Source organism: Centroberyx affinis, unplaced genomic scaffold, assembly GCF_046629955.1.
Source record: "Centroberyx affinis isolate AG114_WGS23_722 - 3 ecotype Tasmania unplaced genomic scaffold, CSIRO-AGI_Caff_v1 ptg001466l_1, whole genome shotgun sequence".
Taxonomy (NCBI): domain Eukaryota; kingdom Metazoa; phylum Chordata; class Actinopteri; order Beryciformes; family Berycidae; genus Centroberyx; species Centroberyx affinis.
In genome coordinates this window covers 172501-189162 of record NW_027279935.1, presented here as the reverse complement: position 1 = coordinate 189162, position 16662 = coordinate 172501, and the positions used below count along the sequence as shown (strand labels likewise).

The 16662-nt window shown below is 41.0% G+C and overlaps 1 protein-coding gene across 1 annotated transcript in view; it reads right to left on the bottom strand.

Annotated features, from left to right (window-relative positions):
* The window catches only part of aff2 (AF4/FMR2 family, member 2), a 117044-nt gene that overhangs the window by 32403 nt on the left and 67979 nt on the right, over nucleotides 1–16662 (bottom strand). The window contains exons 7-10 of the mRNA XM_071526828.1: nucleotides 14666–14702; nucleotides 13358–13418; nucleotides 8234–8288; nucleotides 464–501 (exon numbers count right to left, since the gene is read on the bottom strand). Coding sequence (XP_071382929.1) covers nucleotides 464–501; nucleotides 8234–8288; nucleotides 13358–13418; nucleotides 14666–14702 — 191 coding nt within the window. The remainder of the gene's footprint in view (nucleotides 1–463; nucleotides 502–8233; nucleotides 8289–13357; nucleotides 13419–14665; nucleotides 14703–16662) is intronic.

Below are 16662 nucleotides of genomic sequence, written 5' to 3'. Positions count from 1 at the left end.
AAGTCTCAAGCAATTCAAATTGTGACCTTTGCTTCTGGGTAATGAAGTCCTTCAAACTTTCAAAAAATTCAAATACCTATCTCTTTCTGCCACTCTGGGCCACCAAAGTGCAGGTTTAAGTTCGTCAGCTGGACTAGGTTCTTACAAATCTTCCATTAAATCTGCACATTAGCTATACATTTTAATTTAAATTCCAGTGCTATAGTCACTTACACTGTACCTGGCCCTGATGTGCTACCATCCCAGTCACGCCCCGGACCTTAACTGTGCTTTCATGCAGCTAGTAGAGAAAATACCAAACCAAAACCAACAAGCTCATATGCTGTAGAGATATTCATAATATATACATCTTTGTTGTGTGTGGAGCCGCACCACACAGCACAGAGCTGCAGCATGCAGCGTAAATAAATAAACCACCAAAGCAGAACGTAATGACAGTACAGAGATCGGTCATTTGTCTTACCTTAGGGCTGTGCCTCTGGCTTTGGGCTTGTCAGACACCTGTCAATACAAATACACACATACAAACACACACACACACACACACACACACACACACATAGGCACACACACACCGAGGAAGAGAGAGAGAGAAAAAGAGAGCATTCTTTACTCAATATATTCAATTGAAACTATGCTTACGTTTACAGTTTCACGATGATAGGTTATATTTTACAGTCCCTATAGTTAAGGATTGAACGTGGGTGAATTTTTATTTTGCTTTTGCAGAGACGGAGCAGCAGCTGAACGCCTTGCGAAGAAGACAGGAAGACTTATGAAAACCTGTGATGAATGTCAGTGGGTGTGTTTATCGGCTGGCATTTAGCTGCCTGATCACGTTCATGTTAAACGATAAATAACAGGCTGTTCAATTTAAACAATGGCGGGTTGGTATGGCGTGATCGATATATTCATAATTGACAGTGGGGATGAAACATGAATGATGAAACATGGCTGTGTTTTTATAGAATCACTAATCCATTATGAATTTATCAAATCACTTGATAATTGATTAATTAGATTAGATTAGATTAGATTAGATTAGATATTAATGATCCTCATGGGGAAATTGGGCCGTTGCAGCAACAAGAAGTAGAAATACAGTAGAAGAAGAACAGGATATAAATAACAATACAGCGAATGGAGGAAATATATAAATTTATTCCACCGACAATTCCAAAACTCAGGATAAAAATACAGGATTAAGTTGAAAAAGTATGAATGAAAATATGCCAAAAAAAAAAAAAACACGATGTCTAAAATAGCAGCAGTAGTATCAGCTGCAGCAGGATTTATTGAGACAGAAAGACAATGTGAGATTTGTGCGTTATGAAAAAGTGTAGAGTTGTGAAAATTTGAACAATGCAGAAAATTTCATCCATGTCATTTGGCTGCGATGTGAAATACAGATGAAAAACTACAGCTCACTGCCCCCATTCTTATCGTTTTAACTATATTGTAAATCAATACAACTTAAAGACTAGCTTTTCCCTTCCACCCTCTTATACCTCCACTCCTCTGACCCGCACTTCTCATCCCTCCATCATCTCTCCATACCTCCCCCCTCTCCTCTATGGGAAGGCATAGGGTGATTAAGACGGCAAGAAAACCCTTTTATCTGCCTCTCTTGTCTCTCCTTCCTTCGCCCCCTCCCCTCCCCTCATCCCTCTGTCCTCTCTCTCACCCCGCCCTCCTCTCTTCCTCTTCCCCCTCTCTCCCTTTCAGCGGCAGAATGGGCCGATTAAGTTCGTCAGTGAAGCCTTTCCTCCCTCTCGTCCTCTTTTCCTCCCTCTGTCAACTCAGAGTCTGTCTTTTTTTTTTTTTTCTTTTTTTTTTACACAATTACATCAATTACAATAACAACACAAAAAAAGTAAACACAACCTCGCAAATATACGGCCGTTAGCTCATCTTCAACTGCTGGAAACCCAACAGCGATTAAACTGAATTACTGGAATCAAAAAGGACCGTTCTCTCCACTGGTTTGTTCTCTCTCTCTCTCTCTCTCTCTCTCTCTCTCTCTCTCTCTCTCCATAGGAATAAGGTGATTAGCTGGACCAGTGAAGTTTCTGATAGATCGATGCGTAGCTCCAGGCTACAACAACAAGCGTCTTCAGATCTCTGGCTTTGGGAGACTTGCGGGGCTCAAGGATCGGATCTATCTGTGAATATATTTAGCTAGCTTGGATTTTAGGATGCTTAAAAGCAACAAACACAGGGCAAACAACCCGAGCGGGATTTACTCACACAATCTGGCCCGGTAACGCGGGCTAATATTCGTGACAAAGACGACTAGTTTCTACTGTTCCGACATAACGGACCCGTCTCTCTCGCTCGTGTGGGTGCGAGACATCACAGTGTATTGTGCGTCAGACCCGGCGAACGAGGCTTTAAACGCCCCCGCACCAGCTTGAACTGTAACCGAACAATGCAGCGGGCGCCCGTCTGTTTGGCGACGCGTCAGACGGCTCACAAAAGCATTTCCAACACCTGAGCGAGAGCTTGAAAATCCCGAAGAGCTGATGCAAGTCTTGCGCAGAGGTTGCACGGTTCAGATAGGAACGCAGCCGCTACTGTAGGGTTCTGACTGGCGCGGAACAAAGAGGCTCTATATCTAAAACTTGTAGCATCACTTGGCCCCTAGCTAGAGTCCATGGAAGTGCTTTATGTCCCCTATGAGATCTGACTGTCCCGTAGTGTAGATTCAAGACTAATGGTGATTCACTGTTAGGGCCCCTAGACTGTAAAATGCCTGAGGAACTTAGACTGACTAATTATTATCTTGTAAACCACTTCTTAAACACTTTTACAGTCTTGCTTTTATGTGATGCTTTGGATTTTCCCACTGTTAAACCTTGTGTTGTTTCTCATGTTTTTAATATTAAACTCCTTTCTCTTTTTTTATATATTGTGCTATTCCTTTGTAAATTATGCTTTAAGCTTCAGTAAGGTCGATATAAATGAAAGGCATTGTTGGGATTAGTATGCATTACATTCAATCTGCATTCCTTAGGTGTATCAGTGGCATCTACATACAGTATTCATGACCAAGTTATGCATTAATACTATTCTTTTCCTTCATTCTTAAATAACAGATAAAGGAAGGAGGGAAATCAAGGTCTGCTACAACATTTAAGACTCAAGAGTCTTAAAGAATCTCAAAGATGCTTAAAGAATATCTTCAGGTTTAATATGCAATACAAGGACTGGGTTAGGCTCGCATGGTAACACTGGTGTATGTGACACAGCATGGTGAATCATCACAGATCTGAGAATGCTCTTCTTTCACACTTTGAGGAAAACAAGATCAGATCTACAAAGTGATGTACTTTGTCCTTAAACTGAAGAAAAAAGGAAAGAGCTACAGCTGGTTGAATGTTGCTATGGTGTGAAACGAAATTGTCATTTGAGAGATTTTAGCAAACCCTCTCACACAATTCTATGGTAACTGTGCAATTAGAATCTGCTCAGTGTGAATATTGGCCAATAAAGTAATGTGAATAATTAAATAGATTAATAAATGTGATTTGCGCAACGGTGAGGTTTTTATTTGTTCTCCAATTTAAAATGACTGACGAGTCTTTCCTGAGCTATAATTTCCCCATTATGTAGAAATTAAAATACATTTACATTAATTATTTTGTGCTAGAGACATAATGGTCTATGGTAGGTCTATGATTATATAATCAAACAAACATCATCAGAAGCATACACACAGCAAAGCCAATGATGATCTGAACAAATAAAGGGACAGTATCAACTAAGCACACAGGGTGAAAGCACCATAAAAAAAAAATTAAAAAAAAAGCATAATAGCATAAAAAGCAGGCTTGAGCTCCTTTAATTAAAGTTGTACTTCATACCCAGTCTGTTCTGAACCTGGTGTCCCAGTGTCCTTGTCTTCTCCACAAACATAAAAAAAGTACTTTTTCAGATTCTACTTATTCATAAACCGGTTTTGGCCAGTACATATTTAAACCAGCCCAAACTGTGATTTGCTGTAGAAAATTATATGGTTTAAACACTGCAATATTTTACATGTACAGATTATGTTTAAATTTGTGACCCGACATGGAAAAAAAACACGGACACAATGTGGGAGTCTTTCATAGGTCACTGATCTTTACATTTAATTATGGAATCAAAAAGTATGTTTTGATCAGCATTTTCAAATGTAATATACATTAGGCCTCCTGTAAAGATAAAATGGTTCATGGTGTTTGGGACTTGCTGATTTGAGTTTGTATCTTCAAGAATGAGTTGTTTTTAAGCTGTATAGCGAAAAATGACCTCCAGTGACAAATTCTCAGGTTTCACACACAGGTGTAAGAGGTTCACAAGGGGCCCGGGTGCAAGAATTGCTTTGGGGCGCCCCGTACCCCAACCTACCCATATCACAAAATGGACAGAATTCAATGCAATTTTGTGAATAATGAGCACTAATTTTACAAAATTACATTTTACAGTGAATATAAAATTGAAACTCGTAAGGATAATTTTAACATAAGCGCTGATAAAAAAAACACCTTTGCCTTTATTAAATGGCCACTAACCATTAATTCAGCAGCACTTTTCAGATGTCTAGTAAGGAGTGAATGAAATATAGCAATCATTTATCATAAAAGAGCATCAAAAATACTATGGATCAACCTATATTGCATAGATGGACGAGGGAGAAAAGTAACATCAACTAGCTAAGATTAGCTGGAAAAAGCTAGATAGCAAATTGGCGGCATTAGCACTAACATTAACTTGACTATAATCCATAACTAGGTTGTTAAAACAATGTAGTTAGAAGTGAGCTAAAGTGTACATTTATTAATAACGTCCATTTATTCAATGAGCTATTGCAATACAATTTGATGATTGAAGCTGTATGTTGATGCATGGACAAAAAAAACATGCCCGTGATACTTAGCTTGAGACTGCAAGATAGCACAGACACTTTACAAACTACACTCATTAGTAATTCACATCTGAATGCCAGGGGGGCCCATTTTGTATTTAGAGGGCTGTGATGGGCCCCCCCGCCGTCTCGGGCCCGGGTGCACCCCTGGGATTTACCCCGGCGGTGTCACATAAACAGCAATATATACAAGGATGGAAACAGCTCAGGAAACCTGTCTAAATAGTTTTGCCGCCCGCTGAGCTGTGCCACAGTATCCGATAGACGCGACTGTGCCCCGCTGCGCTGGGCATTTTAACTAGCTGCAGCGGCACTTTCATATAAAGACGGGGCTTTTAAGCTTGACTTTACTCCGACCAAGGTGATCTGTCATCGCAACCTTCACCGCTTCATCCAGAGAGAGAGAGAGAGGGAGAGAGGGAGAGAGAGAGAGAGGGGAGAGAGAGCGTCGGGAGGAATCATGCAGCGGTAATTGGGTTGCTATTTTTCTGTCAGTATCCAAAGTCATTAGGAACACCTCTCTCTCTCTCTCTCTTTTCCTCTCCTCTCCCCTCTTCCAGTCCTTCATCCCTCCCTCTCTCCTCCATCCTGCCGCCCCTCCTTCCTCTACTCTTTCTTTCAATTCCCTCCTCTACCCTGTCTCTTTCCTCTGTGCCAAAAACATATTCATCATACTCCTCTGCTGCCCTCACAGCGCTCTGCTACAGCATACTAATGACAGTGTGTGTGTGTGTGTGTGTGTGTGTGTGTGTGTGTGTGTGTGTGTGTGTGTGTGAGAGAGAGCCTGTCAGCATGTGTACATATTTATGCGTGTTTGTCGACGTACATGTTTGTGAGTGTAAGTCTGCATAAGTATGTGTACACTGTATGTGTTGGCATGCATATGTGTGTATAGGGGCGCATGCATGTCTGTGTATTTGATTATGAATGTGTGTGTGTGTGTGTGTGTGAGTGTGTGTGTGTGTGTGTTGTATCTTACTCCAGGCTATAAAAGCTTGATAATACACCATGCACTCATTTGCTATAAGCCTGTTAACAGCATGCACAGAAAAAATGCCATTGAATTAATCTCTCTCTCTCTCTCTCTCTCTCTCTCTGTCTGTCTCTCCATCTCTTTGTCTCTCGCTCGGTCTTCTCTTTCTCTTTCAGTCTCTCCCTCCCTTTATCTTTGCCTCTTGTCTGCGTCTCTTGTTATCGGTCTGTCTCGTCTCTCTTTGTCTTCCTCCCTCAATGTTTCTCTCTCCCTTTCTGTCCCACAAACTTACTCTCTTCCTCCTTGTTTCCCTCCCCCCTCTCTCTGTGTTTATTTCAATCATTCTCTACGTCTCTCTTGCGCAGTCAAAATAAAGAGAACGAGATGAACGAGAGATACAGACAGAGAGAGAATGTGTGTTAGAGACTTAGAGGGGGATAAAGACCGATTGCGATACAGCAAGAAACAGAGCAAGAGAAAAGAAATGGAGATGAAAGAGAATTTGTATGCATGAGAGTGAAAAAGAGGGATAAGGAGAGAGACATGAAGAAGAAGAAGATGAAGAAGAAGAAGGAGAAGAAGAAGCTAGAGGAGGTCTTATCCTCCTCCGTCCCGACTATGCCTCCTAACGCTAAGAGGAATCACGATCTCGATACATAACCCCTATGATTAAGGAAGCCACTTGCTAAAATTCTGAATGCATGCTAACTGTCTGTAATTATCAGATCTACCTTCACCATAATTATAATAGCAACTAAAATCACTATAAATGATCTGTTATCATCCATAATTATAATATCTAGCATCACGGTAATTATATAATCAGAGGGCCAGTTTAAAAGGGGAAGAGAGGAGTTGGTATCTTTTCATTAACAGAATATATCTAATGGACGCTGTTTGATGAGTACAGATATGTGTTTGCACAGTGGATGAGGAACCCCCCCCCCCACCGACTGCTTTGAATGCAACTCTGTTATCATTAGAGCCTGATAACAGTGATTAGAGGAGAGAGGGCCACCATGCCAGGACAAGGTCTAATGCCAATATTGAAAAACCGCAAGAGGGAAGAGACGGACAACTGCGTCCCTTACATGACAAAGTGACCCGACCTCTTCAATGAGCCAACACCGACTGAAGGACTGAATTAACAATTCAAAACGTGTCGTCCCGCACGGATGATGCAGGCACCCCTCGGGCCAATCAGAAACAAGATGCAACAGCCCTCCAAGGTTCATCAAAATCGGAGCTATAGCGTAGCAGTTACAGCCCTTTTTTTGACCTCATCAGGCCAATCAGTGTGCTTTATAAACACTGATGAAGATGCATCATCCCTCCAGGTTTTGTCAAAATTGGACCAGCGGTGTCTGAGATGTTACCAAGTTACCAAGTAATTACAGCTATAACTAAGTAGGCAAATACAACAGATTTTGTGAACAAGGCTTTTATTTTGAAAATCATAACTAAAAGGGTTTTTTGTATTGTGGCTGGCTTGACACTGGTCAGATCACAATGAACGTTTAAGATGTGAACAATTAAAGTGAATTTCTTGTAAAATATTGCCTTGACTGCTAGAAAGTACATAATTAAACTTAGGCTATTGCTAATATAAACCTTCAGCACCTACAAGATAAGTGATGGTCAGTAGAGAAGGTGTTTCTAGGAAAGTGTAGCCTAATTCTATAGCAATTATGCCGTTAAACTCTGTTCCCATCCTAAACCTATGACAACTACCATGTGGTAACTTGAACTGACTTGTAATATCAGAGTTGGGTTTTTTTTAGGTATTACAGCTGTTTCTAAGTATTTACCTGCTTAAAGTGCAATTAAAACCCAAACCCAAATCTGTGTAAAGCCTGATATCGAATGGTGGAAAACAGTGCACTGAAATTGCCATCTGCTATTGGCTGATCTTTGGTGCCAGGTGATGTCACCACCTGTTGTTGTCTGTTGAAGGTGACATCACCTGGTATCAAAGATCAGCCAATAGCAGATGGTCAGCTCAGTACCCTACTTTCACCATTAGATTATACATACAGATTTGGGTTTGGGGTTTAGTTGCTCTTTAATTACAGCTGTAATGACTTGGTAACTTAGTATTCTTGCTATGTATTTATATAGTAAATACCTAGTGCTTGGATGGATGAAATAATAAATGAATGAAAGGATGAAAGAATGGGAGAGTGAATGGTTTCAGCAAAAATGGGTTGAATGGATTGATGGATAGATGGATGGATGAAAGAGCAGATATCATGTAAATGTAGTGGAAATCAATGCAGTGTAAAGGAACGAATGACAAACAGATGGATGGATGGATATACGTATGCATAGATAGATGGATTATTGAGGGATCTCACCTGTTGCTCAGTGTCTTCCTCATCGCTGCTGATCTTCAGGTCATCCTCCAACATGCTGCACGGAGAGAGAGGGAGAGGGAGATGTTATTGAAGCCATGATCTGTCTGCTTGTGAAACCTCAGAAAACCTCACAGAGAAGCCTTCTTGGTAAACTGGTTAATTACACAGCCAGAGCGGCGTTGGCTCACGCTGGGGAATGAGGAAGTGGGGCAGCGGACGGAGCGGTTTCGCCGACAAAACTCTACCAGATGTTCGGCGTTTCGGGGCTTCGAGAGAGAGAGAGAGAGGACAGATTGTTATTTCACCTGGAAACTTTCGCTCTCGACAGCCGCTGACCCACGGCCAGGAATTCCTTGGAAACAAAGAAGAAGCGCTCGGTCGGGATCCGTCCCTTCATCAGGACTGCAGACATTTTGGGGGCCAGGGCTTCTAAACTAGAGAAAGGAGCGTGCCTGCTGCGCCGCTTCCTCTATTAGTTGTGTTTATTTTGTTCGGTGTTAGTCGCGGAATTCCAATCAGCCAATATGGGCCTTTTTTTTTGCGGGGCATGAAAAAAGAAAACTCAGTGGTATTTCATATGATTTTGATCACTGGAAACGTCCCTGTAACCTGTGTGTGTAAGCATCAGCCGATAACATGACTTCCCTCCTCCACTCCTCACCTGCTCCATACCACTCCATTCCCTCAGTGTGTGTGTGTGTGTGCGCTGCGCATTGGCAAGTTCACGTGTTATTGCTTTATATAAACCCTCCACACAAACTACTGTTATTTTAAGCTGGCACCGCTATTGTTATGACAGGAGAATCCCCTTAAGGGATTTTTATTGCCTCACAAACCACTCTTGTCAGTGCTTGCACTGCTAAAAAACATTCCCCAGTGTTGTGGTGTTTTCAAATGGGACCGTGCGAGTTGTGAATAACCGGAGCACAATAAGAAAAGCTCGCGCAGATAAGGGCATAGTGCAGCGCGCGGCGATGATAGATATGTTTGAATGAATGAATAATGGATCCATATTGAATTTCATAAGAAGGGACAGATGGGGAGAGGGAGATAGCGAGAAAGATGGAGGTGATAATGATGGGGGGGGGGGGGAGGGAGAGCGACTGACGGAGAGAGGAGGCAAGCAGACGGAGGGGATGGAGAGAGAGAGAGAGAGAGGGATGGAGACTGAGTAGGGAGAGAGAGAGAGAGAGGAAGGGAAGCATGGAGGGGGAGAGGCATAAAGAGAGGGAGAGGGAGAAACGCGTTCAAGAGCATCACCGGGACTATACGAGGACAGAGGCAGTCAGATATAAATGAATTATGGACGAAAGCATCCGTGACGTGCGGAGCTCAGAGCGCCTGGCGTCGGCTCGGGCAAATCTCTACAAGGTGCAGATGCTCTTAATTGTCTTCATAAAAGCTGGATCTCTTTATACGGCCCCCTTTTTATAAGGCTGAATGCCATTACTTCTGGAAGTTTGTTCGAGAGGATGTTAATATTTTCCGAAGCCCAATCAAAGCCCGGCTAATGACTAATTGCTCGACGCCCGCGCGGCCGGGAGTTGCGGATGCGCGCGCGCTCAGAAACAAAACACACGCATAAATCTCCCGCTCCGGTCGACCGGCTTAGCAGACAAAACCCTCAAGCTGAGCTGCGTTTTTCCTGCCAAAGTCAATCTCCGCATTCAAGTCCACACTCAAGACGCGTTTATTTAGATCGGCCTACACCGTTCAGCTTCCTTTCCTGACCCCGTTTAAAGTGGTAATCCTCTTTTCTTTTTTTTTTTTATTTCGCCTCTGTGGTTTCTGTAGGTGGCGCTCTTTCCTTTGTCTGTTGTCATGGTGGCTATCGCTGCTCATGCTAACTACCCAGCTCTTCTTCTGTTTATTCCAAACAAATTCACAAAGATCTAATATGCACACCTACACACATGTGCACACTTGTAATAAATTACAGCAAAATCCCTGCGTAAATCTGCTAGTAGACCGTAAATTGTTTTTTGGCAGTATTGTCAGGGGACTTTGGGTGAGCCACAGCTATGATTGAATTCTGAGGATTGTTGTGTTGACTGGTTCTTGATAAATCGATCATAAAGCTGTAAAACGCACTGGAATGTGACGATTCTTTGTGTAAACTGCAGGAATATATTTTTTTGTAACAGAAGCAGCAGGATTGGTGTGAATGAAGCCATGCGTTAATGCATGACCTTACAGCCAAAAGGATGGACCTTTGTTTTCAACATGGGCTCTTAGCTAAGCCTTCTTATGCACTTTAGTTGCTGACTATTCTCACTCATTCTGTGCCTCATTACTGCAGGTACAGGTTAATATTTATGAGTTATTGATTTTGAGTATGAGTTATTGAGTTATTTGAGTTATTGCAATTTACATCTGAATGCATTAGAACTTATAAAAATGCACTTTACACTGTCCGACAGAGTGCATTAGAGCTTGAGTGTTAGGTCCATGTTAGATGTGTTAGAATTCATTGAGTCATTGAGTCATTGAGTCATTGATTCACTGAGTCATTGATTCATTGATTCATTAATTCACTGATTCATCTTTTTCTTCTTGTGTTGTAGTATTTGCCTTGAAATTTTACTTGGTGGTGACAAAGCATCAAAGTTTACATGAAATCAAAGTTTAATGATATATTCTACCTATTGATCTACACTGGGAATTGAACCCCTAACCCTGACAGTGTCAGGGCCTTGCTATAGGGAATTGAACCCCTAACCCTGGCAGTGTCAGGGCCTTGCTATAGGGAATTGAACCCCTAACCCTGGCAGTGTCAGTGCCTTGCTCTACCTATTGCCCAGCACGGCGGCTACAGCGCTCCCTGATAACAGCAGGGACCGTAGTTTCCTCTCAGGGTTAAGTCTCTGTCTTGCTCAAACCCTGGAGTCCTGTTCCTGCCGGCGGGGGAGACAGCCGCACTCCCGCCTGAGCAAACCCCAACGCTGAAGCTGAAGGATGGCATTTCAACTGGAGGAGGGAGTCTTACTCACTTCTTCCGCTCTGCTACATGCATGTGGCTGCTGATGTGTATCTGAACATCACGGGAGTGGGGAATGAAACCGCGCTCCTCGAGCAGGAGGGTGTGCACTCCATGCTGTTAGGCGTCTCCACTCCAGTGGAAAAAAAAAAGAAAAAAAAAAAAAGCCCACTTCAAATTCCCTCCATTTTTGTTGCTAATTTGCCGTTAAGGTGAAGCCCATTTGAGAGGGATTATTGTTGAATGACTTGTCTGTAATAAGCCCCAATTTCAATTGGACCTCGTAAACATTCAGCTAAGAATATACCAATTAGTCTCAACAGCACAATTACTCTTAAATAAGATGAGGGAGGCCTATTCATTATCCTGAACATTTAACGCTATTGAGCATCACAGGGAAAAAAAAATGAAGAGAATAGGCTAATGGTGGCAGTAAATTAGGCTATGCATTGTTTTTTTAACCAATAACAATTATTTCAACCTTATTAACAAAGCAGCCTTTATGCTTGAATAAAAGATTGAAAAAATGACACTTCTGAGCCTGCCATAGCAATCAAAAGAAATGGGCCTATTGACTGGAAAATAGTGTAATAAGCCTCATAAGTCACAACAGACATCATCCTAATGGAGACATAATTAACTATTTAACCATCGTACTGACTGAGGAGGAAATGAAAGCTTACACACTGACCTGTAACTTAAATCAAACCATCAAGTTAACTTAGCGCTGATTGAGATTCCCTCATTTTTTCTGGACTTGCGGGATGTTTGCATCATCATCTGGCCGTTAAAAGTCTTTTTTTTTTATTTCAGAGCCGGTCTTTGGCAACATTCTCACCACAGTTTCACTCATTTTTTAATTAACTTTCATCAAATGTATAAATAATACATGGCACTTGGCACTTGAAACTCGCATTAGAGGTGATAACATGCGAGTTGTCATTTTGAACTTTTTTTTTTTTTTTTTAGAAAGAAATGAATTAAAGACGAGTCACAGCATTTGGAAGAAGGTGTGAGTTGAAACACACAGGTGGTGGGTTTTTTTTTCTACAGATCTTTGCCCTCCAAATAATTTCATTTTATATTTACCTCAAAGTTGTGCCTGAATGGATTGGACCTGGATTTATATACTTTCTTGACACAAAAAATATACATTTTTTCCATTGTTTTGTTTTATATTCAGTTCCTCCCAACCCATGAGTACCTGTGAAGCAGAGGTGGAAGGTAACTAAGTACATTTACTCAGGTACTGTACTTTACTTTGGCCCTTTACTTGAGTATTTCTATTTTGTGAGACACTTTACCCACTACATTTCAGAGGGAAATATTGTACTTTTTACTCCACTACATTTATCTAATGCCTGTAGTTACTGGCTACGTTGCAGAATAAGGTTTTACATGCAAAACATACGATAAGTTCATAAAATATGTTGCATTGTTAGAGTTTAAACTAACAGTAATATGGAGCAGTTAGACCGACAACATTAAAATACTTCTAACAGGTTAATGCTTCAATAATTTAGCACTCTGAGGTCGTTCTTTAGACTGAGTTCTATTACTTCTGATACTGTTAATACTTCAGTACCTATACTTAAGTAAAATTTTGAATGCAGGACTTTTACTGGAGTCTTTTCCCATTATGGTATCACTTGGTATCGCACTTGGTATACTTGGTACCAAGTGCGATGCATCACCTGAATCAAACAAGTTTGAAACGAACAACTCCTAAAATAATCGTCGAGCTTGTTGTGGTCAAGCATGGGCTGAGTACAGGTTGTGTGAGTGTTGGGGTGGGGTGGGGTGGGGGGGATTTCCAGGCCCAGATTTCTGCCTGTCAGATCTCGCCCCGCTAGGAATCTCAGCCTGAGTGAACTGGAGAGGTTCTGCAGCCACGGATGTTGCAATCCGCTCCTGGCTCAGGTTAAATTAATGTCGCTCCACTCTCCTGCTCTGATCCACGCAAAACACAGCGTCTCTTTTCCTCCTACTCTTCATCTACAGCAACGAATTTCATCCGAGAACCAGGCTTAATTTTACCTTGAGAGCAAAGGCTCTGGTAGTGGCTCGGAAATTTCTGTGTGTTTATGCGTGCGTGTGTGTGTGTGTGTGTGTGTGTTAGAGAGAGAGAGAAAGAGAGAGATACTCACGACTTTTGCGGTGCAGTTGGTGGCTTAGCGGCAGGCTTGTTAGCTGATACAGTGCATCGCTCTGTAACACAACCGCACAGACAGACAGAGAGAGCGGCCATTTAAATATCACTGTTCTTGCATGTGTCTTGGAGTGTGTGTGTGTGTGTGTGTGTGTGTGTGTGTGTGTGTGTTGATTACTGTTTGACAGAGAGCCAGACTGTAATCACCGTAGATGTGTATTATTATTGTCACACTGGAAAACATGACACCGTGTTCCAATGTTATTTAATTAGTGTGTGTGTGTGTGTGTGTGTGTGTAGGTGTGTGTGCAGGAACCACTGGCATTTGTAGGCTATACACTGTAAAAAATGTCCATTTGATGAGTTTTATTCCAAAATGAGATATCCATCATTTGAAAAAAGTGACACCTACTGAATGACTGATCAATGTATGGTCATTTTAAAGCATAACAAGTAACTTTGAATTAGTTAACAAAATGATCTGACTTTTAAAGATTAGATCCTCTATATTTTAGAAAAATTTGCTTCAGGTGATGATTTTTTCCCCCCCAAAATGGATATACAGTGTTTTGGAGTAGAACTCTTCATTGGAACAAGTGATTCTTCCAAAAAAAAAAAAAAAAAAAGAAAATGCAAAAAATCTGCCAGTGGAGAAATATTCCAGCTGCATGTCCACCAGGACCTTCTCATAACAGTACTCATCAGTTCAGTGTGAGCCTGGTAACACATGTTCCAAATGTGTAATTATCCATCAGTGACAGCAAATCAGTTCACCACATTTAGCTGTTGAGTGACTGTGGTTTATGGATAAGTACAGCCTTGGGAAAAAGTCACATTTGACCATCGCACAGAGAATAACAAACATCCAAACCCAAGTGTGACACTGAAGTATAGCTTAATTAAAGCAGTATAGATGTATATTATTTTTTTAATAATATGCTTCCCGAGCTATTTGTCTGCTTATTTGTTAAGATAAACAGAGAAAGATACATGTTTTTCACACTCTCCTGTCACCATTAATTCATTCTTGCACCAGTTGCTTTTCATCACACCATTTTGTAGATGTGATCTTACCCTTCTGTGTAAATGTGAAAAACCACAAAAGCCATATCAGGCTCTTTAAATGCTGATTTGTCCAGCTGTGTCAAAAAATGTAACTTTTTTTTCCGTTTTTTTCCATTTTAATCCAATTCAATTTATTTCGGGGGGAATTTTCTTTCTGCTGAGGGTGGTACGGCCTTTATGGCTTCACCGGTGTTAATTGTCACAGAGATTCTATGTGAGTGTTGCATGCTGGGAAACTTACTCTGGGTGCTGTAGCCTGAGGTCACATGCTGTGACTCCTAGAGAGAGAGAGAGAGTGAGAGAGAGAGAGAGAGAGAGAAAGAGAGAGGTGTTGAATGAATAAACCAAGCAGATGTCATGAGGGGCTGAGTCTGTCACGACAGAGTGTTTTCTAATTCATAAACGCGGATTACCAGAATTCACTGCTTCTATGTTTACGTCCCTTTTTCTTTTGACATCACCACCCATTTGCTAATTTGCATATTGTGAAAGTGCCTCATAAAAGCACTCCGCAGCGGCCAAAAAATACCATCTGCTCCTCTGTTGTTTTAGTTAGACAGATTACTACTGCTGTTTCTGAAATGGATGTTAAATGTAACATTTATTTAGGTTTTAATATGACAAATATTCCAACAATTGACATTCAAGGTGTTATAGAGCATCAAGGAACACGCGAAAAGTTTCTCTAAGAACACATGAACATTTCCCACCACCTTTTTCTTAAGGTGGTAATCCTCTAGTTCCTGGTTTTCCTTTAGTCTCCATCTCTGCTCTTCCCAGAGATCACCTGTCAATCAAACAGTGTGTCCAGTACTGTGACGTCTTCTTCCTTGGATCTTCCGTTGATGCAGTTTGAGTTTCTCTTTTCTTTGTCTGTTCAGTCATTGTGGCTATCACTGCTCATGCTAACTATCCAGTTCTTCTTCTATTTATTCAAAACAAACCGGAAACGTTAAACGCATCACTTCCTGTACGCTAGAGTTTAGAACAGCAAATGTAAAAGCTTTCATGAACTATAGTTGTAGTTCAATTAGTTATATGTGGAATGTGGTCCACTGAACTTCCATACAGGCATGGACGACCAGTAGGGGGGTAAATATCCACCACTTAATTAACATTGTAATTTCACTGGCTGTCACTTGCACCGCCGCGCAGAATGAGGCGACGGTAATCTGATTCCGTCACAGCAATCACTGCCGCAGTGAATTTATGAATCAGTTCTAATTAGAGGACTGCAGATTTTATGTAACAGGATGCAGTTAATGTTGAGTTTTATGACGAGCCCCTAGTATGTCGGGAAATCTACCTGGAGGTTTTTCAACTGGTTCAAAGTGTTTTCAAACCGTTATTAGCAAAAATCACTTAACAAAGGAAGTAGTACAAACCAGGAGAGATATGATTGAGAGTGGTAAAGGAGTGAAAACAGTGAAAGTAAGGGACAGATTTGATTAATAGTTAGTTCCCCTTACATGGTCCATGACATGAAAAAAAACACATGGTTAGCTCAGATCAACTGTCCATACTTTGTTTTCTTTATGTGAATTGGCCATAAACATGTTTGTCTAACCACTGGAAAATGGACATAGTTCAAGAATAGAATGAGCCTTCGTCCATAGCATCTGACTGGACAAGCTCTCTTAATGCCAAAGTTATGAGTTTATACAATTTTGCAGTCTACTGACAGCAGAGACAGCAAAATATATGAAAGTCCACAAAGTTTGGTTTATATCTCTGGTTTACCAACAATTTGGTTTATCATAAATCTAAAAATCTATGTTTGGATGGGAGTCGTAGTAGTAGTAGTTGGACAGTAGTAGTAGTAGTAGTAGTAGTAGTAGTGGTAGTAATAGCAGCAGCAGTAGTATAGTACTTGCAGTTGCCAATACCAGTAATATATTTTATATTATTAATAATATTATTAATAATATTTTATTATCTTTATCCCTTCGCTGTAAAGTGTCTTTGAGTACCATGTAAAGCGCTCTAGAAATAAAATGTATTATTATTATTATTATTAGAATAGGAATACCAGGTACTGCGCACCTTCCAAAAGTGGCCTGTCTCTAATAAAGGTCCCAGGCAAAATTGGAAGTTTTACAGTAGTAATACTTAAGAGAACATACTACTGTAATAGGAGACAAGAATGCATACTTTACCAATCTTGCCAATACGTTACCAATCTTTGCCTTACCAGGAGTGGATAGTAAGCTAGGCAGCACACTAATACTTGTACTGTAT